The sequence below is a fragment of the Rhinatrema bivittatum genome, chromosome 1 (genome assembly GCF_901001135.1).
Source record: "Rhinatrema bivittatum chromosome 1, aRhiBiv1.1, whole genome shotgun sequence".
In the NCBI taxonomy this organism is placed as follows: Eukaryota; Metazoa; Chordata; class Amphibia; order Gymnophiona; family Rhinatrematidae; genus Rhinatrema; species Rhinatrema bivittatum.
This window is the reverse complement of record NC_042615.1, coordinates 564,732,016-564,758,267: the sequence shown is the minus strand read 5'-3', so window position 1 is coordinate 564,758,267 and position 26,252 is coordinate 564,732,016. Positions and strand designations below refer to the sequence as shown.

Here is a 26,252-nt window from a genome sequence, read left to right as displayed (position 1 = left end):
CTTGGCAACATCCAGATAGGGGTTTTTCTGGGTTTGGGATTTAAAATTACTCGCCTTTCTAAATTCAAGCTCATGGTGAATTACGAACTCAAATACGGTTGATAGGTCCCTATCCCAGAGGGCTTACAATCTAGTTTGCACCTGAAGCAGTGGAGGGTGAAGTTTGCCCAGAGTCATGAAGGAGCATCAGCGGAATTTAAAAGCACAGCTCTAAAACATTCCTATTAGTCTAAGGGCACGGACGCTGCTGCCTTTTGCCTAAAAGCTTCCTGCTGCTGTGGTTATTGCTGCCTTGCTTTACCAAGCTACTACCTGCTCAGGCCTGCAGCCTACCACGACCCTTTCCGAACCCGAGACAGGCAGCATTCTCCCCCTTGCATCACTGAACATTCCTCTCCGTAATCCCTACAGATGAAGGAAATACTTTCCTGCAGGGCTGTACTGCCCACTGGACATTCTAAAAACGATATACATAAGGTTATGCTCAAATTTCCATACCCCTGGCAGAATTTGTAAGATGAGTAGCATTTTAAGAACAGCACAATCATTAAACAAACCAGAGCAATAAAGCAAATATTAAAACGATCCTGTTCAAAGTTTGCATATCTTTAAGTGTATTGTAAATGGGCTGTTTCGTGGTGTTTGTGCAGCAATGGCATTTTTTTGGCAACTCTACCATTTACCCGTTCTAGTCCTCTCGTGATTTAATAGACCTCTGTCATATCCCTCCTCGGCCGTCTCTTCTCCAAGCTGAACAGCCCTAACCTCTTTAGCCTTTCCTCATAGGGGAGCTGTTCCATTCCCCTTATTTTGGTTGCCCTTCTCTGTACCTTCTCCAATGCAACTATATCTTTTTAGAGATGCGGCAACCAGAATTGTACACAGTATTCAAGATGCGGTCTCACCATGGAGAGATACAGAGGCATTTGGACATTCTCTGTTTTATTCACCATTCCCTTCCTAATAATTCCCAACACAGGCTGAGATGGCAATGAAGGGTACCTTGTTTTATTGTAATTAGAGTATATGTATAAATAGGCTATGTATTTCTTAGCTCTTAAGAAACCCCTGTGCATTTCTTCCAGGGCGGCATTGACTTTGGTGATTACTGAAGCATGGGAAACGAAAAGAAATGTCAAAGGATCTGTGAGCAAAAGTAGTTCAACTTTATAAATCAGGAAAAGGATTTAAAAAGATATCCAAAGATATGAAAATGCTGATCAGTACTATTCAAAGCCAGAAAAAAAAAAAAAGCCATTGCTGCACCAACAGCCCACTTAAAATATGACAAACGGGACCTAGAGAAACCTCAAAACTTCTGGAACAAAATTTGGAGTGATGAAACCAAAATTCAACTTTATGGTCACAACCCTAAAAGCTATGTTTGGAGAGGAGTCGTCCAAGCCTATGAAGCAAAGCACTCCATCCCCAGTGTGAAGCAAGGATGTGGATCTCTGCTGTTTTAGGGGGGTGTGAGCTACAGCAACACAGGGAATTTAGTCATAATCGATGGCCGGATGAATGCAGCATCTCAGAAAATACTGGAGGAGAATGGGCATTCATCAGCCAGGAAGCTGTGCAGGGGCCACACCTGGACTTTCTAACATGACAATGATCTGAGACATAAGGCCAAGTCGACCCTTCAGTGACTGCAGCAGAAGAAAGTGAAGGTTCTGGAGTGGCCATCACAGTCTCCTGACCTCCACATCATGGAGTCACTTTGGGGAGAACTCAAAACATGCAGTTCATGCTAGACAGCTGTCAGATCTATAGGGGAACCTATGATTAAAATCCCAATTGTATTGATGCATTGAGGCTGACAAAGCCAAGACTACACAGTTAGAAATAAGGCTTCAAGTTCCTCTTTCTTCTATATAATTAAATAATGCAGAAATTGCTAAAGGCTGGACATGTGACAGAGGGCTATGCAGCAAGCACATAGAAATAAGTAAGGGAAAACCAGTTAGAACCAGTAGTTTACTTCTTAAAAAAAAAAAAAAAAAAAAAAAGACCGTTAGGATTGCATAAGTTTAGCTGCACCTGTGATTAATGAATATTAAGGAGCAAAGTACTGCAGTTCTGCTTTTTGATAACCCAATGAGCAAAATGGCGCATTTATAGTTTTTCTAGAGGTATATAAAGAGAAAATAATGAGAGTATAGAAACTGTCATTTTATAGGATATATGTAAAAAAAGCAGAAGTGAGAATATTTACAGCTGAATTGTTCCTGTGCAGACAGGCATTGTGTGTCAGCAAGCCTCTATGTCCACATATATTGAATAAAGGGAAGTGATTTGACCGCTGTGAGATGGAAGGTCTGATTTAATTATTTTTTACTGTCTTATCAAGGGAAACAGGGAATCCACGCAACCAAAGAATTTACAGGATCCGGATGCTTTTTGCAAAGAGGAATGGGCAGCTTTACCATGTGAGAAAATAAAGGGTCTCATTCACAACTATTACAAAGGACTGCAAGCCGTCATTGATGCAAAAGGGGGCAATACACAATATTAAGAACTAAGGGTATGTAAATGTTTGTACAGGAACATTTTATTGTTTCCTTTATTGCTATGGTTTAATGATTGTGCTATTCTGTGATGCACAAAATAGTTTAACTTGAAACATTAAAAACAACAGACTTTTGGCTGATCATTCACATATACACATATGCGTTGCTGGTCTTCTGTAAGCAAATTCTCTCTATATATATCTATCTATAGTATAAGGCTCTACCTGCTCAGGTGCTCCTCCTAATCTAATTCCATTTTGTCCCCAGGTGCCCCGTTGTAGGTAGGCCAGAAACCTCTATACACCAGATTCACCAGAGGAAAGCTATACTCTTTCCACCCTCCTCAGATGACAGCAGCTCAATTTGTAATACCATCACCTGCTGAAATCATCCATTCTGGAGGGGAGAGGATAGCAAGGAAGCAGGTGTGTCAACTGCGACCTTTCATGGACACAAACTGGCCTAGTTTCCAGCCAAAACTGGAATGTGTAAGTTAACTATAAATCAGACACCCCCATCCCCTCATTGTGTAATCATCAAAAATTTGTTTCCTTATCCTGAAAACCAGATCAGTTTGGTGGGCCTTGGGGACTAAGTTCAACAAGCCTATTCTTGAGCAAGTATGCACCCCTTCAACCTCATTAATGCAGTCGTCCATCCCAGAACACATGATCAATTCATATAGAGCATGGCTTAGACAAGAAAAGAAACTGTGTCTTATCAGAAAACAAGAGGAGACCTAACAGAGGAATGGACTGAGAACCAGGGATACCAGGACTCAAATCCTACTTGTCCCGACATTCCTAGGGATCTTGGGCAAGACACCCTCTTAAGACTGTAAAGTCTTTTGGCAAGGGACTCATACTGACTTCAAAAAGTAAAAAAAAAAAAGCCACCTTGAGAACTTCAAAAAGCAGGTAAAAATTATATTAAATGAGCACAATGCATGATTAAGACACCAAACGTTCAGCAATAAAGATGAGGTGATTTCCAAAAATGCAGGTATTGCTATCTAAAGTTGCAAATAAAAATAGGGTAGTTTGACATTAGATTGGGCATTTAATCCCAGGCACACTGGCCCATATAAAACAGGGGGCCACAGACAATAGAAGCTTTGCTGATCTCCCGGTCCACAGGAGCCAGCCACTTCGTGCCCAACAGCAACGGAATTATTCTAGGAGACTGGTGCTTATGAAGAGAGAGAGTCCCCCTTGCTTGAGTGTCTAATATGACGTGCTGAGCAACGTCGGTCTTTCAGTTGCATCAGATTTTTTAAAAAAATTGTTATACAGCGTGAGAAATTAACTAAGATTTGCAGTAATACCTGATGTGGATGGCCTAGCAGCATATATTTATCATCTGTCTTGCATTAACTACAGTGCTCTACAGAACTATACTTTGAAATTGTAGGCTCAGTGTGCTGCAGCAATCGAAGAAAGAAAAACAGAATATTAGGAATTCTTAGGAAAGGAATGGTGAATAAAACAGACAATGTCAATGCCTCTATCACTCCATGGTGAGACCAAACCTTGAATACTGTGAGCAATTATGGTCACTGCATCTCAAAGGTATATTTGCATTAGAAAAGATACAGAAAAGAGTGACCAAAATGATAAAAGGGATGGAACAGCTTCCTATGAGGAAAGGCTAAAGAGGTTAGGGCTGTTCAGTTTGGAGAAGAGACAGCTAAAGGGGGATATGACAGATTTATAAAATAAGAGGACAAGAATGTATAAATGTGAAAGTTATTTACTCTTTCAGATAATAGAAGGACTAAGGGGGCAATCCATGAAGTTAGAAAGTAGCACATTTAAAACAAATCAGAGAAAAATCTTTCACTCGATACACAATTAAGCTCTGGAATTCAGGCAGTTAGTGGAGCTGGGTTTTAAAAAAAATGTTTGGACAAGTTCCTGAGGAGGAGACCATAAACTGCTTTTAATCATATTGACTTAGGGAATAGCCACTGCGTATTATTGGATTTAGTAGCATGCGATTTGTTTACTGTTTGGGATCTTGCCAGGTTCTTGTATCCTGAATTGGCCACTGCTGGAAACAGAATGTTGGGCTTAATGAAACTTCAGTCTGTCCCAGTATGGCACCTTGAGTGCACAAGGTCCACGAGGTTCATGTAACTAATGTTTGAACTGCACGAGGCTCGGTAGGAACAAGAGCCTCCACAAAACAAGCTGCTTGTATTGCCCCCACATGGGCTGCAGAAACAAAGAGAGGACAAAGCAAAAGCAGGACTTACAGCTGCATGGTTTACAGGGGCTGGCAGAGGCTGAGGTTCACTTGCTACCCTGGACATGTGAACTGTGAGTCAGAGCAGATTTTTTTTTTACCCTGGCAGCTGAGATTAGGGGCACAGGTCTCAAGTGCCCAGACCTAACAGGCCTTTCAGTGAGGAGAATCATTCCATAATCATTTAGCACTGCATTTCCTGCCTTAGGAACATTGCCGTCTGTAAATATTGGGAGGGGGGGGGGGGAAATAAGCTTTCTACCTGCCCCCCCCCCCCTCTTCACTAACCTCTTCCTGCCTCTCCCCCAAGTTACAAAAAATGTTTTGCTTGCGAGACACATGATGCATTTTAATTTGCTTCTCTATTTGTGCTTGCATACAATACTCCGGTCTGAGTTTAAACTTCAAAACAGAAAGGTTCTTGCTGAAATATGCAAAATGTTTTAGTTTGTGGTGCTGAATTCTCCCAGGAGTACAGTAATGCTGCACAATATCTAGGGCTTCTGGTTTTAGGGGATTTTACTTTAGCAATCCACAAACTCTAAGGGGAGCTCGGAGCTGTGGGCAGTGCCAGCTTCTTACATCTGCCAATACTTGCATGCAGCAAGACAGCAGTGTCTGTGGTTGTAGCTACAAATAATCAGAAGTCAAAAAAGACAACATGCTGCCTGCGGCTCCAGATGAAGACCCATGAAATCTAGAAGCCCTAAACCATAAAGGCAGAAGGCCACACTCCCTCCAAATACCTTCTCTATTCCCCTTCCTCAACCCCCCTCTTCCACCTCCCCCATTTCATCCCCTCCAACATTCTTCTCTAGCTTATTCCCTCTTTCAGGCTGTCTCTCCCCATTCCCCCTGCAACTTCTTCCCTTAGAAACACAGAAATGATGGCAGAAGACCAAACGGCCCATCCAGTCTGCCTAGCAAGCTTCACACTTCTTTTTTTCTCATACTTATCTGTTTCTCTTGGCTCTTAGTAATCTTTGGTTCTATTTCCCTTCCAGCCCCACCATTAATGCAGAGAGCAGTGATGGAGCTGCATCCAAGTGAAATATCTAGCTTGATTAGTTAGGGGTAGTAACTGCAGCAATAAGCAAGCTACACCCATGCTCATTTGTTTTACCCAGACTATGTTATTCAGCCCTTATTGGTTGTTTTTCTTCTCCCCTGCCGTTGAAGCAGAGAGCTATGCTGGATATGCGTGAAGTATCAGATTTTCTTCTCCCCTTCCCCAACACATCCCCCCCCAGTCTCTCTCGCTGCCCCTCCAAGCTTTCAGTCGCCACCAGTGACCTCAGCAGGGCCATCGTCCTGAACCATGCCACTCTCGCTGTTCCGAGTCTTGCAACAGAACAGGACAGGAGTTCAAGCAACTGCTGTGCAGGAAAAAGGACTGCACTGGTTCCAACTCCAGCTCCTCCTCCCATGGGTGTCCAAATCCGGTTCTTACTTCTTTCACCAGCTCACAGAGCAGTCAAAATCTGCATTTTTCGGTTGCGCAGAATTCCCCCAGAAGTAAAAGACTTGATTGCCTTGTGGTCATCATCTGCCATCACATTCGGCATTTCTGTGCAAATTGCCTATCACTTTAATTCTTTCCTCTCTAAACCAGCAAAGTCCATTGCATTCCACAGTCAATAAAACAAAATGAAAAAGCTGAAAGAAAACCATCAAGACACATCAGAAGCTCAGACAAGCTCAATTAAAAACTAGAATGCCACTGGGATAAAAGGAGGAAATTGCAAATTCTCATAAAAGTTTTAGAACCTCTGTAATGGAATAAAACAGAACAGGCTGATCCTTCACCTTCCACCTTTAGAATAAGGTTGGAAACCTGAAAGCAACTTGCACTATGCCATTTTACCAAACATTAAGCAAGAAAACTGCCAGGTTACTGCAGTAGCACAAGTCGTGGTCCAAGAAAAGCAACTGTGATCAGGTGTCAGAAAAGAAAACGCTTCACCCCCTCCCCAACTCAGGAACGTATCTTAGACTGCAGGATTAGTATCAAACAAGTGGCAATCACAACAACCGAATCAAAGCAGAAATGGGTCTCCAGTGCTATCCCCTTCAAAAGGTTTGCTCTGGGATAAGCCTTTGTTTTCCCCTTTGCTCCTCGTGCTTTCCTTCCGAGCTAAAATCCTCTCTGTGGATTTTTACCACAGGACCACACACCCCCCCCCCCAGCAAAGGTGGTGGGAGGAGAAGGAAGATTCACCAATTGCTCTCATTTGCCCGGTTTCACTGAGAGCCGAACTGATCCCCCGGCACAGCAGTCTACCTGCATGGTGAGGTTCTCGGAGGGAGCCTGTACCGTGGCACTGCTCTCAGTCTCGCAAACGGGTTCAAGGGCCGCAGTACAGGAAGGCTGCATCAGCTCCTCCTCCTCCCGCAGGCCTCCAAATCCTCTTGGCTCATGAAGCAGTCAAATTTGCACCGGGGCTGGGGATTCTGTGCAAGTTCTACATTGTACAGAATCCCCCACCGACCAGGAGACTGGCAGCACAATGCTGATTTACAAAAGGTGCATTCATCATCTTTGTACAGCACTATTATATAATCAGAAGTCTCACAAAATGGGAACAGACGGGGGGGAATGTTTGAGGAACATGGTTTCCTGGAAGAGGAAAAGAAAAAATTGCCCAGAACAGCAAGAACTTAATTCTGGTTCTCATTCTGGTGGTTTAAGTAAACACAGACACGAGCAAAAACAAGAATGCCCCTCCCACACACACAATAACCAGACTTAACCTTAGCTCTGAATGGACCTCCTCTTCCCTTTTCATTTTACCCCAAAGAGGATAACACTCAGGCAGCAACCACATCTCCCCACAAACCTGAATAAGCCATAGTCATCTTCTATCCCTCTGGCCTAGTGGAGCCTATTTCTTTAAAAAAAAAAAAAAAAAAAAATTATATAAATTTACCCAAAAATAATTTTTGTGTGCATCCGATTTAAGATAGGGATCCCTTTCTTTTCCCCCTTTAGGCTGCCAAGTGGTGCCCTGAAGCAGGACCTCTCAGAGCTAACCAGCTGCACACCAGGGCATATTGTTTGAGCAGGGAATGGAGCGAGGTCTATAAAATAAAATAAAAAATAAAAGCAGATGCACAGAGCATAAGGCGTGAGAGAAGCAAGACACCCAGACCCTATGAAGACTTGCCAGAAACATTAAAATAGGGCTCTAAAAATCAAAATAGAAAGAAAAACAAAACAAACAGGTAGAGAAAAATAAACATTTTTCTCGGGGCATAAAAACATTTGAATAAGCACATTATGTAACTCTGCCTGGCAAAAAAGGAGAGAGAGGTGTACTGCTGACATTAGACAGAGGTTTCATAGTATGGCTGGTTACTTGGATTTGTTGAGATTGTATTTAATAGGTGTGGAGCCAGAGATTTACAGCAGTTGCATCAACAGGGCTAGGGAAGGATTTTCTTTCTTTGTTTTAACCTACGAGGGGAAGAAGGTGGTTTCAATTGTGAAATTCTTTTCCGCTTCCTTCTAGACAACCATAAAAAAAAAAACGAAAAAAAAAAACCCATCTGTCCCAAACATTCTTATTCTGAAGAACGCCAGGCTTAGTGACTGCTACCCTCTTCCAACCACAGCTCATTACACCTGCAATGCTGGCAAGAGCTCTCTCCATCCACCACTACAGCATGTTCAGCTGTATCACCATTTCTGAGAAAAAAAGAAAAGCGAGCAAATGCTGGAATTCGGTATTCAGAAGGCAGTAGTCTAACAAATAATTTAAATGCATCAGGGTGTTTAATTTTTCCAAAGAAAGATAAAGTAATGCTGGAATACTGTTAATGTCTGCATGCATTCCAGTATAACACAACTGACTGCATAAAATCAAACATTCCTGAACTGGCGCCAAATTTTAAACAGGATGTATTCATATTATGCTGCAAACCCTGGAACTCAATTGCTGAAACCAGTGTGGGTATTTGAACAGCTATAAACATCCTGGTTTTATCAGGCACTGCATCGGAACGCGAGCCAGCGTTCTGCACACAGGATACACTTTAAAGCCCCAGTAGCACACATTGTGTTCAGGTAGTTGTGTTTTGTGGAAGCCAGCATCAGATGCAGACAACTGCAACTCTGATAGTACAGGAGAATCCTGCTCACCTTCCTCCACTATCAACACCACGGGACCCAAAAACTGTCGGCACTGCCAGGAAATAGGAGGAGGCAGATGCATGTTCCTCTCCGTCACATTCCTAATCCAGTAGGACCTGCTGAGGTTGCACTCATTTCACCATCTGCCACAGGGCATTTGGACGCACAACCATAAAGCTTGAAGGGTGGGGAGTTGGTATGAAGGAGGCGGCAGGTCTATTTTGAAGGCTGTATGGATTACTTCAAAACTTAAGATGACATGGAAGGGGGGGACCAGGGTACTGATCTTGTAAGAATCAAAAACGAGGAAATTTAAGGCCTGAAACTGTCTACCGGTAGAGGTTGTGGTGACCAGTACTGTGGCAGATTCTGGACATGCTTGGAACAGATGGAGGGCAGTGTGGGGAGGGCGGTTGAGAGATGATGTGAAAGACATGGAGGAGCGTAAACTGGTATTGGTTTGTGTATGACAATTTGTATGCTTACCTTCCCAAGAGTAGTAGAAAACCAGAGAAGAATCTCAACAGGGCAGAGTGGATGAGACAACAGGTCTTCATCTGCGTTCATTTACTGTGATACTTTGATTTTAAACATAGTATCGGGGGCTTCAGAACGACAAATCGTGCGAGGCATGAATAATGCAAAACCATGTAGCACCGCTACACGGTATTAACATGTCCCTTCTGGAAAAGGCAGTAAAAGATAATCCCACAAGAGCCTAATGCAAAGACAGCAAAAGTGAGGCAGCAAGAGATGGTCCCATATAAAGCGAATGAGGATCTGGTTAACATACTTGGGAACTCTCTAGATCTGGCCTGGAGGCTCTGGAATTCCAAAGAATTGCTGGGTCTTCGAGCAAAAAAATGGGAAGACTGGGTACTGCTGTAGAAGGCGGCCACAGAAGAAAAAAAAAAAAAACAAACCAATTTGCCTGGGTATGCTGCTGGGAGAAGGAGATCAGTCAGGCCCATGTGGCCAAGAGCAGAGTGGGCCCCATGTGCCGAAGCGAAGGAGGTGCCAGGAAAGGACAGACAAGATAACTGCAGGCAGCTCCTGGATCTCCCATCTCAGACTCCCAAGTGGAGATAGGCTCCATTCCATCCCATCCTGGTTCTGCTCTCAAAGCGCTGACTGAAGCTCCTGGGGCTCAGCTCTCCCCTGCTGTTGGTCCAGACTCAAAAGCAACACTGCCGGCTAAATTTTAATCTTCCACTCCAAGTGCTTACTGGCTGGGCTCTGGGTGCCGACCTTTGACTAAAGGATCCCCGCTCTCCAGCCTGAGATTGTGCCACTCATGACATCGCTGCCTAGTGTGCTGAAACTGTTGCTGGTCTGGGCTGGCAGGGGATGAGAAGCAGAGACTCAAAATCCCAGGAACTTAAAGATGAAGAAAGTGCCCCCGTTCCTCCACAGAACGTGTAGATGCATGAACTCTTGGGCAAGGCCTGGCACGTGTAGTCCGTCACTTCCCACCTGTACAGAAGAGCTTCATCTCAGACTTCAGGGATGACAAATGGCATGGCCCGGTGTCCTCCATGTTGAGACACTATAGAACATGTGGTCATTGGCATGATCAGATTATTGTAATCTGCTTTGAATGTTTGTTCTTGTGATGTGTGGACCATAATTTTTTTTTTTTTTTTTTTTTTATAATTTAAAAAGGTTTATTAGGCAAAAGATAAGAACCATAATACCATAAACAATGTAAAAAAAAACTTTATAGCAACGTTGTATAAACAATGCCAAGAAAGTACTGCAATAAAGAAAAAGTTTACAAAACCTGTGTGAACTTTTTCATTTTGACCCCCATCCCTAACTCCCCACCTTCCCATACTAGCACTCGGTGAAAGAAGACAAAGACAAGCCTGCATAAGTGACTAAAGAGGGTATGCATGTTAAAATCAGCAAATAGGGACTGTGCATGGTCTACAAGGGGTGATGCGTATGAAGGATAGATTGAAAATCTATAAATAAAGTATGCATCAGAAATGCCATTAATGCAGCTTGGAAGCTGCCCAGAGAAGACATGCATGGCCCAATTATCACTTCCCTCAGGATTCTCACAGGTTTATCATTCATACCCAGGACCCCAATTTTCAGACAATAAATTTTTAATAAATTCAAATTCACATCACAGAAAAATGACAGCGACTTGCTTTCTCTGTACGGTCTTTTGCAGAGTTACTCAACTGGTGCACTTGTACTATGGGGGAACCTCAGGTGTGCTGTGAAATTTGCACTTCAAGAGAAGCTAGAGGTTGGTCACAGCTGCTGCTGCTGGCAGCACTATCATCTCCCCCCCCCCCCCGCCCCCATGCTATCCCCTCCCATCAGCAGGAGTCATCAGCTAACAGCATGGCTTACCCTCTGCCGCTTCCTCTGAAGTCAGAACTGTGCAGCAACAGTTCCTACTTAAAAGGGAAACAGATAGAGGAAGCAGCAGTGGCAGGGAAGAAGAAGTGCTACATAAGAACATGCCATACTGGGTCAGACCAAGGGTCCATCAAGCCCAGTATCCTGTTTCCAACAGTGGCCAATCCAAGTCACAAGTACCCAAACATTAGATAAACAAGCTAATATTGCTTATTAATTCCAGAGCTTAACTATGTGCTGAATGAAAAAGAATTTTCTTCAATTTGTTTTAAATGAGCTACTTGCTAACTTCATGGTGTGCCACCTGGTCCTATTAACAGAGAGTAAATAACCAATTTATATTAACTTGTTCAAGTCCTTTCGTGATTTTGTAGGCTTCTATCATATCCCCCCTCAGTTGTCTCTTCTCTAAACTGAACAGCCCTAACTTCTTTAGCGTTTCCTTATAGGGCAGCCATTCCATGCCCCTTATTTTATTCGCCCTTCTCTGCACTGTCTCCAGTTCAGCTATATCCTTTATTGAGATCTGGTGACTAGAACTGCACACAGGATTCAAGGTTCGGTCTCACCATAGAGCAAATCAGAGACATTAAGACATCCTCCATTTTATTTGCCATTCCCTTCCTAAGATAGAACCTAACATTGTTTAGCTACAGCAAGGGTTAATTTTTCCTTATATGCATCACTTTGCACTTGTCCACATTCATTTTCATCTGCTATTTGGAAGCCCAATCTTCCGGTCTTGCAAGGTCCTCCTGCAATTCATCACAATCTGTTTGAGATTTAATTACTCTGCATAACTTTGTGCCATCCGTGAATTTGATCACCTCACTCGTCGTACCCCTTTCCAGATAATTTACAAATATATTAAAAGGAACAGGTCCAAGTACAGGTCCTTGAGGCACTCCACTGTTTACTTTTTTCCCCCACTGTGAAAACTGACCATTTAATCCAACTCTGTTTCCTGTCTTTTAACCAGCTTGCAATCCACAAAAGGACATCACCTCCTATCCTATGACTTTAGTTTTCTTAGAAACCTCTCATGCAGGACTTTGTCAAATGCCTTCTGAAAATCCAAATACACCACATCTATCAGTTCACCTTTGTCCACATGTTTATTTACCCCTTCAAAAAAATGTAGGAGATTTGTGAGGCAAGACTTCCCTTGGGTAAATCCATGTTGATTGTATCCCAAGCCATGTCTGTCTAAATGTTTTGTGATTTTGTTCTTTATAACATTTTCCACGATTTTTCCCGGCCCTGAAGTCAGACTCACTAGTTTATAGTTTCCTGGATCCCTTTTTAAATATAGGGGTTACAAGGGCCATCTTCCAGTCTTCAGGTACATCAAATGATTTTAATGATATATTACAAGTTAATTGAAATAGGTCTGAAATTTCATTTTTTAATTCTTTCAGAACTCTAGGGTGTATACCATCCGGTCCAGGAGTTTTACTACTCTTCAGTTTGTCAGTCAGGCCTACCACGTCTTTCAGGTTCACCGTGATTTGGTTCAGTTGATCTGAATCATCGCCCATGAAAACCTTCTCCGGAATGGGTACCGCCAACATCCTCTTCAGTAAACACAGACGCAAAGAAATCATTTAATCTTTCCGCGATGACCTTATCTTCTTTAAGTGCCCCTTTAACCCCTCGATTATCCAACGGTCCAACTGACTCCCTCACAGGCTTTCTGCTTCGGATATATTTAAAAAAGCTTTTACTGTGAGCTTTTGCCTCTACGGCCAGCTACTTTTCAAATGCTCTCTTAGCCTGTCTTATCAATTTCTTACATTTAACTTTGCCAACGCTTATGCATTATCCTATTTTCTTCTGTTGGATCCTTCTTCCAATTTTTGAATGAAGATCTTTTGGCTAAAATAGCTTCTTTCACCTACCCTCTTAACCATGCCAGTAATAGTTTTGGTTATTCTCCTTCCACCAGGTCTTTGAGATGCCAATTGTGTCTCTCATCATTTACTGCTATACACTCTTAACTCTCCCATCTTACTTTTTAGACTTCTGGAATTGACATACAGAAAACTAAATAAAGAAACACTATAATAATCATAATGGAAAGCACCTTAAGCATAAAGTCAGACAATAAAACATTATGACTTAGAAAATAAAATCACTCTTCACCCATTTTTTTTCTAATGAGTTCTATAACATTTGACTAGAAATAAAAAACACATACGGTTTCTTGTACCCTGCAATTTAGAAAGTTAAAATTAAGGAACCAATCAAGTTTTGAGTATCCGAGCACAATTGTCAAGTTGCTATAAGGAATAACCACTGTTGAAAGATCATTAGCTACATCTGCATAAACAGCTTTAGGCATGAAAGACAAATACTTTAAACTTGATTCTTTCTTTAACTGGTAACCAATGTAGACTGAAGCAGTGGAGTGACTATCACAATATCCTGAACTATTATTCTGACTACACTATTTTGTCCCAATTGTAGAACTCTTAGTAACCTAAATAAAGGGAATTAAATAATCTAATCTGGAACACATCAGAGCTTGTAGAACTGAACGAAAAATCGCTCATTGACAAAATTTGAAAGGCCTCATCTTTAATTTAAAAAAAACAAAACAAAAAAAACTGCTTTTGCAACTTTTTAAATTTAATATTGTAAAGCGAGCTGCAAGTCAACGAAGAGCCACAAATTTTGTGCTTCCTTAACTATAAGGATCTTTATATTCTCAAACTAATTCTGTTGTATTATCAGGTGGCCCATCCCCACCTATCCAGAAAACCATTCCCCCCCCAATTTAACACTAGTCTATTTGAAATCATCCAATTACTTTACAGGCTAAAACAAAGAAAAAAAATCCACTGGAATATTACTGTCACCATTACAAAGAATTAAACATTGTATGCCAGTGTAAATATAAAATGTAACCTTTGATGACTGCGACAAGTTTGCCAAAGGTAACAAATATTAAACACTGCAAAGAGCACCGATCCCTATGGCTCCTCAGTCTTTAGTACCCTCCTAGAGGAATAATTTTCTCCTACTTTCACCTGCTGCCATCTACCAGTTAAATATAATCTAAACCAATTGATCCTATCCCTGCCACTTGCGAATGCATCAGGATTTCAAGAGTGACTGTATCAAAAGCAGTTACCACATCCAGGTGGATTAACGACCCTGCTGTCCTTTTGAAATACAAACTGTCCATTAATGACAGTTAATTCTGTACCATATGCCTTTCTGAAAACTGTTGAAGATCCAGAACATAATATTCATTCAACTGAACTAGCACCCACTTTTCAAATATCGTAGCTAAAGTTGATAGATTAGAAGAAGTTGGGCGATAGTTAGAAACAGATACAGGCAATGCATTTTTTTTTTTAAATCAGCCAAATTACAGCTTGCTTCAACGAATCAGGCATGCATCACGCTCACTAATTTCCCATACACACCTATCCAAGACATTGATCATTACAAACAATTAAAAAAATAAAAATAAAAAAACCCAGACACTGATCCATGGAAAATTACATTTTAAATTAATGATCAATTCTGTGATTCCTGTTAAGGTAATCAGAGTAAAATTCTGACAACCAAATCTTTCCTGCTCCCTGCAGATACTTTTTCATTTAAATCAGCAGTTGATAACCTAGACTGCGCGCACTATTTTTTTTTGTCAAATTCTGCAGTACTCTTAGTCTGGTAAATACACTAGTCTCTTTTTAGGAGCTTCTGATAACATTTTTCACATTATAAAAACATCTCTCTCTGATTTACTAAGGCTTTTCTCCCATTCTGTGTGTAAGGGAAAAATGCTTGGTAAATGAGCCCTTAGTTGGTTAGGTACAGAATTAATCTGTTGGGCATAATGAGGTTTGTTTTTTTTTATGCTCAGCAAACTCTCCCTTGTAACTCTTCATGCAAAGCACATGTGTCTCCATCACCTCTGGCACCACGTTCTCTCTAATTTGCATAATTCACATTTCTTTATAACCAAGGAGCCTTCTCTTTACTTGCTCTTACCCAAATATTTTCCACAGCAGCAATCTCATCGTGTGTTTTACTCAAGGATTTATCCCATTCCTTGACCAGACTGTCAACCTGCTATCCTTTGTCAGTAACACGCTCTACTGCTACCTGTCAAACTGTTGACAGATCAGGAACAAACTCTGATCTAACAGTTTGTTTTCACACTCCTCTTACTTAGCTATACACACATCTATAAATCACTAAAGTAAATATAATAAAAAGGACCAAAGACACATCATGTATCCTATTAGGAGTAATAAAATTATTCTGAACCAATGTTTCGGAGCAATACAAGAGATCTAAAATACGCTCATCCAGATGAGTAGGTGCCTCAATTAACTGAGTCATTCCAACAGTCACCATTACATCCACAAAAGATCACACATGCTGGCCTCTAACCAGTAGATTAAAGTAATCTAAAATAGTTAGATTAGGAATACTAAATTAAAGATTCAATAACATTTCAGCAAGTTGTAATATAATCAGCTGACATCTTGGGGTGGGGTTGATACAGAAGACAGAATCCATATAGCCAGTTGTAGTTAGCACACCCTCAACACCCCTAATCAACTTATATGCAGGCCTTCTGAACTGCAAACGAATTAAAAATAATGAATACCCCCCTTCTTCCTTTTCACCATCCCACCCTTGATTGTCCCTCAACTTTAACCTAGAGGGCACATGTCATTTAGCAAAAGTGTCTGTGCCATGATTCAGTTAAAACCAAAATATCCAACTTGTTTCCTTCGTTTCCCTTAACATTATCCCCTTATTTCTCACACATCAAGCATTTGCATAACCCAGCTTCAACATGCTGTTACAAGACATTCAGAGGACACAAAAATACGTGAAGTAGTTAAAACACAAGTAGATTGATAAACTACAGGATGACCTTGCCAGACTGGGGAACTGAGGGTCTAAAATGACAGATGAATTTGAAAAACGCTGACAAGTGTAAAATGATGCACATAGGAAAATACAATCCCAGGTACAGGTACATAATGTTGGGTTCTCTGTTAGGAGTAACCATCCAAGAAAGGAAATATGAGTCACTGTGAACGCCTTGAAATCCTTATCTCAGTGTACAGCAGCAGTCAAAAAAAGCAAATAGAACGTTAGAATGGATCGGAGAATATCCTGCTTCTGTATAGATCTATGGTGTGACCACACCTCGAGTACTGTGTGTAGCTCTGGTCATCCCATCTCAAAACAGGTATAGGAAAAGCACAGAGAAGGGCAGGGAAAATGATAAAGGGGATGGAATGGCTCTTAAGGATAAAAAGAGGTTAGGGTCCTTCAGCTTGGAAAAGAGAAAAGAGATGTGATAGAAGTTTATAAAAATATGAGTGGACTGTAACAAGAACAGTTATTTGCCCTTCCAAGTAGCACTAGGACTACTGGAAACTCCATGAAACTAGTAGATTTAACACAAATTGGAGAAAGTAATTTTTCACTCGGCACATAATCAAGTTGTGGATTTAGCTGCCAGAGAAAGAATGTGGTCAAGGCATATAGAACAGTGATGGCCAACCTTTTGCGCTCAGTGTGTCAAAATTCATAAAAAAAAAACAACCTAGCATAACTGGGGTGGTGTGTCACTTCTAGAAAAATCCATAATTGTGATATTTGTAGCTCTAATATTAATAACAAAAAGTTATAATTTTAATATATGTTCTGTATTTATTAATAAAGCAAAAACAAATAATTCTTTACCTTACCTGCTTAGTGACTTTTTTGTTGCCGAGTTTCATTGGCTAAATTTTCAATTAAAACACTCTCTCCCCCTCCACCCCACACACACACAAACTCTTACTCCCCTGGATTTTCTCACACACACTCATGCTCTCGCACTCACTGGGCTCCCTCACATACACACACACCCAGGCAGGCTCCCATTAATTTTCACACCACTCCCTCCCCATCCCCCAGGCATGCACACATTCATTCTCACACACACAGACCCCCAGGCAGGCACCCATGCATTCACACACATACACCCCCAGGCAGAGTCCCATTCATACACATGCACACACTAAAGACAGACCCCCCTCTTTTGCCAGCAACCTTGGAGCCTCTCTCATTCCTCTGCTGCCACTGTCACTGCTGCCATGTGGCTATTGGGGAGGCGCCGATTGCTGCTACTGACACTGAAGCCCATTCTGCTGCCTCCTCTGTGCAGGCCCTGTGGGCTTCCACTTCCTCCATGCTGATCTCATACATTGTGAGATCTGCATAGAGAAAGTGCTATTCTTGCACATTCCCAAAGATTACATGTGCCAATCACTAAAAAGTAATTTATTTTGTTTTTTACCTTTGCTGTCTGATCTTCGTTTTCTAATTGGTTGGTCACAGGCTTTTTTTCCCCCACCTTCCCTTTCTTTTTTTTTGCCAATTCCTTTTATATTGTCTTTTTTTCTGTTTCTTTTCTCTCCATCTTCTTCCCTCAAACACACAGGTTCTCATTCTCACATGCATTTCTCTCTCTCACAAACAGGCTCTCACTGTCACATGCTGTGTCTCATACAATCATTCATACACTCAGTCACACGCTCTCACTGTCACACGCTCTCACTGTCACACACACAGAGGCTCTCACATGCTGTCTCTGCAAACATTCAGATCCTCACTCCCACAATCTCTCAACTCATCTCATACACACACCCTCTACAGACCCTCAGCCTCTCTCTCACCTCTGGGCCTCCTCTTCGCGGGTCGCCGCAGGATGGACTCTGCGGTGGCCCTGCTACCGGGCCTCTTCTTCTTCTCGGGCCGCTGCGACTTGAGATTCGCGGTGGCCCGTAAATGCAAGTGCTGCTCCACTTCTGCACGCACTGATGCTTCCCCTCCTTCCTGCCCACGCGGCTCCGGCAACGTTTACTTCCGGGGACGCACAGGCAGGAAGGAGGAGGAGCATCAGCGCGTTTAAACGCGATCTTTTTCTTGGCCTTGCCAATCTGCCTGTTGCTGCGCCCGGGGGCATTGGGGGGATAATAAAAAACTAGTTTTAAAGGGTCAGCGCAGCCGATAAAAAAAAAAAAAAAAAAATTCCTGATAGTCCACAAAACGCTGCGCGTGTCAGCAAAAAGTCTCGGCGTGTCATAGGTTAGCCATCACTGATATAGAACAAGGAATTTAGATAAGTTGCTGAAAGAAAATGTCCATAAACAAGTATTAGACATGAGGACTGAGCGACAAAACATCTACTCTTTGGGATCTGCCAGATATTTCTTCTAAAAAAAATAAATAAAAAAAATAAAAAATTATATTCTGCTCATACCCACAGTCCATGGCTACTGACCCAAAATAGTAACTGTCCGAGACATGATGCTGGACTGGATGGACCTTTATAGTCTGGTCCAGCATGCCACATTTTATATTCTGATGTAACACGTCAATAAAAGTTAAAATAATCAAACACTTCAGAACTCAGATTAAAAAAAGTTTTGGGTTTTTATTTCAATTGTTAACTTATTTCTATATATATCTAAACATGAATACAAAAGCATGTCCTCTACTTCATACGTAAGTCGAATGTACAGTGCTGAGACGCTGTTGCTCATAAGGATATTTAGAACTTTGCAACAAAACATTGATGATGCGGCAAAAAAATGGTAATGACTATTAGCCGTGAGAACCAAGTAGAACCCAGCAAGGGAAGCAGCATACTGAATGGAAAGGATGCTCACCTTTTCATTCCGGGCGCTCCGCAGCTGAGAGTTATGCAAGGAGTGGATTTGGTCTATCTCCTCTTTCTGCTTTTCCAGTTTTTCCTCAAATTCATTCTTCTTGATTTCAACAGCGCCTCTTTCTGCAGCTGCTCGGCGCATTCTCCCCTCTAGCTGTGTGACACGATGCTGGGGAAAGGCGAGCAAAGAGTTCAGAGGTAAAGCACTGAGGAGCCTCAATGCAGACCTAAGATCAACAGCTGCCAGCCACAGGAGTGGCAGTAGGTTGCTGCCAGAACAAGTCAGACACCATGAGGTAAAAAACCATCTAAAATGAAGGCAACAGAAAATTGCTAGTAAAGCCCGAAGAGAAGTAGATGTCAGAAAAATAGAAGTCTAATCATTTAAAAAAACAAAAACAAAAAACAAACAACCCCACAGTAAGATTTATTAAAAAAAAAACAAACAAAAAAAAAAAACACACAAATAGCATTTCGCCATTCTAGTAAAGTCATTCTCAAAAATGGATGCAGTCCTTTTTTGGCTCTTAGCTATACTCAGTTTTACACACGACTCGTGCCAAGAAAATTAGAAATCACGAAAAACAGCAGCGTCAACAGAATGAATGCGCTTTATGAAAATTATACAGTTCAGGCATTCATGAAAAATATATTTCTTGTTTAGAGTGATATCTCAAGGCATGATATAAAAGACCATCATAACACCTGGAATGCTGGAGCAGGTAAATAAGCTTCGAGACAATCGGGTCACATATAATCAATCTACAGTCCAATCTTAAGTTTTGTGCTATGTAAATAAAAGCAATAACTTCCCTTGTAACCAAGTGCTTAGATTACACCAACTTCAAAGAAAAACCCAAACAAGCTCTGCATCAGGGGTTCAAAAAAAAGCCACGATGTCCCACATTTAATGGCATCCATAAACTTTCATTAAGGTGCATTAGCATAGCGTATGTGCATTTTTGACCCCCTGATGCAGAGCTTGTCTTGTCTCAAAACATAACATTTATGTCAGGTTTTTTTTCTTTGATGTTGGCGTAATCCAAGCACTCAGTTACAAGGACCATTATTGCTTTTATTTGTATAGCAGAAAATTAAAAAAAAAAAATGGACTGTAGATCGGATTATGTGTGACCCAATTGATGTCTGGAAGCTTATTTACCTGCTCCAACATTCCGGATGTTATGATGGTCTACAGTGGTTCTCAACCTTTTTCCCATCGTGACATACCTGACAGACCAAGTTCACATGTGTGAAACACTGCTCACTACAATTTATGGCAGAAATAAAAAATAAAGGTCCAGTATTATTTTTGTTAAGAATGACAAGGAAAAGATACATATTCTGTCTGAACAGAAATTGCATAAACGGTAAACATCCCAGGCAACACTGAAAATATTACACCAGGCCTTAAGACACCAATACATCTCCTATTAGGAAAATGGACCAAGTCAGGCTGCTATAGAGCCCTACTCAGAAACTACGCGCCAGCAGAAAACCTCACCTGAAATCACATGTGCTGACCCTCACCTAACAAAGAATAAAGAGACCAAAACGCATAACTAGAAGCATGCAGACAAAAACTGAATTGGAAACCGCAACAAGCCAGAGTCTCTGTATGCAGTGCAACAAAGGAAAAAAAGAAACATCACCCACCCTTATAAAACAAATAAAGAAATATAAAGTCAGTAGCAATAAAACCATACTAACAAAAAGAACAGATTTCAAAACAGCGGATGAATGGAATATCCAATAATTAAAAACTCATATCAAAAATTTCTAGATACCAATAAAATATTTCAAAATAGCAGACACAAAGACCCAGTAATGAAAAATAAGGATACAAAAAATGTTTTGCTCTGTATACCTGGAAATGTTTGATATCCAGGTGCCCTGAGATTGTTTTGAATTAGCAGGAGGGGTGGTCTACTTGGAACTTTCTCCTCTCTTTCTATCACAATCGCTCACATATACACATGATTTTTCTCTCTCACTTATATAGGCTCTTAATTACACATTTACACACATGATGTCTATCTTTTCAGGCTTACACACACAGGTTCTCAATCACACACAGACTCTCATTCACATGCTTACAAACATGCTCTCAATCACATGCTCTCATCTAAACCAGCTCTCAGTCACACACATACTCTTTCACATGTACAGGCTCTCATTCACATACATGCTATCTCACTCACACACACAGGATCTCAAACACACATGCTTGCTCATTCACTCTCTCCCTCCCTTGAACTAGCGGCAGCAGCAGCCTCCTCCACTTCTAACCCTAAAGGCAGCAGCAACCTACTTTAATTTTCAGCCCTTGTGGAGCAAGGAGTCCCATCGGCCGCAGGGGTTGACGACGTTCTTCGTTTTTCTCTGAGCCGCACTGCTCATTCCTCAGGCCGCGCCTCTCCTTTTCTTCGGGCCGACGCTGCCCGCACTAGCGGGGTCTTTTCTTCCTGCGCACGCACCTGCTGCTCACCACCTCCTCTTTCGGGCTGCGGGGGGGGGGGGGAGAGCATGCCGGTGCCACAGACTCCAGTTCTCCTGCTGCGTTCCGCCCGGGCTTTCAGAATTTTAAGCCCGGGTGGAGGACCTATCTTGCACAGGTATGGGGAGCAGCTGGGTCAGCAGGGGACCAGGAAGTGTGGAGACACACCAGTTGAGAACCACTGGTCTATTATATCATGCCTTGAGATATCACTCTAAACAAGAAATATATATTTTTCATGAATGCTTGAACTGTGTTAATTTCCAAGAAAATTAGAGACAGAACAAGAATTCCTCTTGTGCCAAATTTCTCTCCTTTGTACTGTAATGAAAAGTCTACATAGTTTTATATTCTGCTACCTCCAATCAATTGTTTGGAGCAGATCACATTATCTTCATTTGCAAAATTAAACACAAAGTTCACACATTCAACCATTACAGGATAAATACTTCTAAAAAAAACAATAAAAATAAATAAAATCAGCAGACTCATCACTACTGAAATGCCTAAATGAAATAAAGTGTCTTGAGCTTTTTACTAAAAAAAATAAAAGAAAAAATCCAGCTCCTTAATGCCATCTTTTTTCTAAGCTCAACTGGAAGTACATTCCAGACTGACATGATCCACCTGCAGATTCTGATCAACCTTAGCTCTCGGGCTGAGTTTTATTTAATCCTTTTATTCAAAAACTGCAAAATATAAGACTAAAGAAGTTCATAAATGATTCCCATAATCTTAAATTGAATTCTCTACTGTACTGGAATTACCAGTGGTGTTCTTGCAGCTTTGGCCAACCTTGCTCCCTGATGTTAATACCTGTAAGTAATCTTGCAGCTGCATTTTGTACAGATTGAAGGATTTCTATCAAGTGTTTTGATAATCAACATAAAGATCATTAAAATCAAGGTGTCTAATGACTAAGGCCTATCAAACTGTTCTGAAATCGTATGTAGCTATTTTAAATTTTAAACACCTCAGGATTTTTAATTTAAAGAAGGCCACCCTGGCTGTATTTTTAATTTACACTTTTCAATTCTAATTTGAGGCTAAAATAACCCCCAGAATTCTGGCCTCAAATGTAATGAGCTACGAATCATTAAACAGTACTAGTTATATTCCCAAATCCTTTAAATCAGTCTTTTGAACATTTAAAGCCAACTTATTCTGGTATAACCAGATGTTGATAAAATGAAGGCAAGTTTGATAATGAAGGACAGGAAGCATACCTAAATGACAAGGGATAAAAGAATTGAGTATAGAACATAAGAAATTGCCATGCTGGGTCAGACTAAGGGTCCATCAAGCCCAGCATCCTGTTTCCAACAGAGGCCAAACCAGGCCACAAGAACCTGGCAATTACCCAAACACTAATAAGATCCCATACTACTGATGCAAGTAATAGCAGTGGCTATTTCCTAAGTCAACTTGATTAATAGCAGTTAATGGACTTCTCCAAGAACTTATCCAAACCTTTTTTTGAGCCCAGCTACACTAACTGCACTAACCACATCCTCTGGCAACAAATTCCAGAGCTTTACTGTGCATTGAGTAAAACACGAATTTTCTCCGATTAGTCTTAAATGTGCTACTTACTAACTTCATGGCATGCCCCCTGGTCCTTCTATTATTCGAAAGTGTAAATAACCGAGTAACATCTACTCGTTCAAGACCTCTCATGATCTTAAAGACCTCTATCATATCCCCCCTCAGCCATCTCTTCTCCAAGCTGAACAGCCCTAACCTCTTCAGCCTTTCCTCAAAAGGAGAGCTGTTCCATCCCCCTTTATAGTCTACATAAATGAAGTGTTACACCTCATGAGGCCAACAATTCACTAAAAGACTGAAGGTAAATATTAAATACTACAAAGCAGATCCCTGCAGAACTCGAGGCTTGTGCCTTCTAAGAATAGCACCTGTCTCCTATTGGAACCTGTTGCTTTCTGTCCTTTAAAAAAAAAAAAAGATAGAAACCATCTTAAGTACTACTCCCCCAGCACACACAGGTGCAGAAACCACAGCAATGATTAACCATGTCAAAGGCTACGAATATATTCAATTTGACAACTATACTATATTAATATTCCCCACCATTAAGTCTACAGTACAATATAATCCAATAGAGAGCTGAATAGAGCTTCTGTTCCATCTGCTTTTCTGAAGTCATACTATTGGCCATCTAAAAAACATTCTGACCTTCCATAAACTAACTGGATTGCAACATATTTCAAACACACTTTTCCTAAGAAAGGAAGATTTGAAACCAGTTCCACCAGAAATGCTGGATTTGTCTAATTGTTGCTATTTTTAATGCAATTACAACATATCCCTCATTCAAAGATTTGTCTATTAGTTGGTCGGGGTGTCCAGAAGTCATGTCCTTTAAACCTTCCATAATTTCAAGAGATCAAAAAGGTCCAACATGTGGATTTCAACTGAGAAATTACCAATTGCATATCTCCCTAAATTCAGACTGAACGGAAGGTGGATCCAGATCCATTGGTAGTTGTCTAATATGCATGTCACCAAACCCTACACCAAAAAAAAAAAAAAAAAAAGTGTACCTGATTCACTAAGGGTTCTCTCAAACATACAAAATGGGAGAAATGCCTTAATGAATCTAGCCCTTAGCCTGGAGGTCAAAACCTTTTCCTCAAAAAGGCAACTTTTTCACAGTCTACGGGGACTCACTTATTTCTGGCTTAGAGACAAACATTTTTTTTTACAGTTTAAAACTCCTCTCATGGCCGATTAACAGACCTTAGAATCCTAGAAATAGTCATACAATGAACTCAACCCCTTTATTTTACACAACCTCAAATTCCTCTGTGTATGGTGTGGCATTTTAGAAATGTGGCAAGCAGTTTCCTCCCACTTTTCGGCCTCCAGCTCACTCAGAACCAGGATAGGTTTCTGGTACCATAAGCCTTCTGTGCCACCTGTATTTTTACTTTATCTTATCCTATGTTATGAAATGTGTTTATGATCATGCAAGTTTGCATCATGTTATCTAGTTTATGTTTTGATTTTGCTGTCATTATGTCTAACATTGTGATTTAATTATTATGCCTTTATATCTTAATGGTGATTTACCTGTATGCCATCTTGAAAATATATGAACAGGTGGAAAACAAATTGAACAAATAAAAATAGGGGAGGGGAAAAAAATCTATGTAGTTTAGCATCCCTTGCCCCCACTGTACCTAGTCAGAGCCTCTTAAAAACTAATACATTTGCAAGAAAGTTACAAACCAACTGGATTAGATTGATCCATACTAGCTATAATGGTACAAATGACATTACGCTATATGAACCAATCAACTCCCATTCCTTTTCCGGTAATATGACTGTTCGCATGGATTTACTAACTCCTAACTCTTTAAGAGAATATATTTTGGAACCACCCCAAGAAAGATTAAAGTACAATTGGGATTTATCCAAGAAACTCATCTGTCAAAAATAGAACACCTAAAATTGGTAGGATGGGTGTATGGGAGACCAGAAGACAGGTGTATAGCTATTCTGCTTACTATATACACAACGTATTCCATTTGCTAACAAGGAAATAATTTGGATGGGAGATTTAGCCTGAGAGGTACAACAGAACAGAGGTAACATTGAATATGCATGCCTCAACCAAAACTCAAAAATCTCTCCCTCAAAGTATCTTTGACTTAATATATGGAATCAAAACTCCATAGCTTATTGGTGCAAATTCATACCACTGATTGGTAAAGCTGACAGGACTAGTGCTAAATCAGACTAGAGAGAAAAAAACTTCCTTAAAATTTTTCTCAATTCAACAATTTTTCTATTATGTAACAAATATTTAAAAAAAAAAAATGCAACAGTACTTGCATCCAAAACATATTTTCCACATTTTAGAAACAAAAATCAATACAAAAGAAACTCAAAAACAAACAAAAAAAAATAGTATATACAACTCACTGAATAATTTAACCATCTCTTGCGTAACATAGTAATATAGTAATGACGGCTGGAAAAAGCACAGTCTGCCCAGCAAGTTTCTTATGGGAGTAACTGTTGCTCCATGCAATTTACCCCATGTTTCTGTTAAGGGTAGTAATATTAAAAATCAAAACCAAGCAATTGTCAACCCATTACAAAATTACTGCTAGCAACATTTTTACAGGGTGAGTAGCCTTCCTGATAATTCATACAATGCTACTGCTTGAGCGTGCTTTGCTTTTGGAATTGTCCGTAGAAGCAGTCCTGCGCTTTTTCCTAATGTCTGCGTATCAGTACCCTGGAATGTAAAGGTCAAGGCCCAGCATTGGTTGTCATCTGAATCAAATTCCCTTTTTCATCTCCTTCCCCCCTCCCCTGCTGAAGCGGAGAGTGACGCTGCAGTTGCGTCAAAATCACATAATCTGATTGGTTAAGGGTAGTAATCCCCATGCCTTTTCTTAGGGGTAGCAGCCATGGGATACATCCCATGCACCCTTTTCTAAATTTCCAAACTCTAGCCTTTAAGGATCTACAGTGTTTATCCCATAGCTTTTTGAATTTGGTTTAGTGTTTTCACCTTCACCACCTCTTCCGGAAGGGCATTCCAGGCATTCACCACCCTCTCCATGAAGAAATATTTCCTGACATTGGTTCTGAGTTGTCCCCCCATAAGTTTCATATCATGATCCCTAGTTCTACTGCTTGCTTTCCTCCAGAAAAGGTTCGAGGAGTATGCATCATTGAAACCATTCATGTACCTGAAGATCCTCATCATATCTCCCCTGCACCCTCTCTTCCAGGTTATTCATTTTCAGATCCTTCCGCCTCCTCATAAGTCTT

General features: G+C 40.9%; 1 protein-coding gene across 4 annotated transcripts in view; it reads right to left on the bottom strand.

The window, feature by feature from the left end:
* GOLM1 (golgi membrane protein 1) overlaps nucleotides 1–26,252 on the bottom strand; it is a 190,225-nt gene that overhangs the window by 121,648 nt on the left and 42,325 nt on the right. For 3 of the 4 annotated variants that reach the window (XM_029617189.1, XM_029617183.1, XM_029617205.1), the window contains exon 3: nucleotides 18,951–19,118. The exons of the other annotated variant lie outside the window; for it this stretch is intronic. In XM_029617189.1, coding sequence (XP_029473049.1) covers nucleotides 18,951–19,118 — 168 coding nt within the window. The remainder of the gene's footprint in view (nucleotides 1–18,950; nucleotides 19,119–26,252) is intronic. 4 annotated transcript variants of the gene reach the window in all.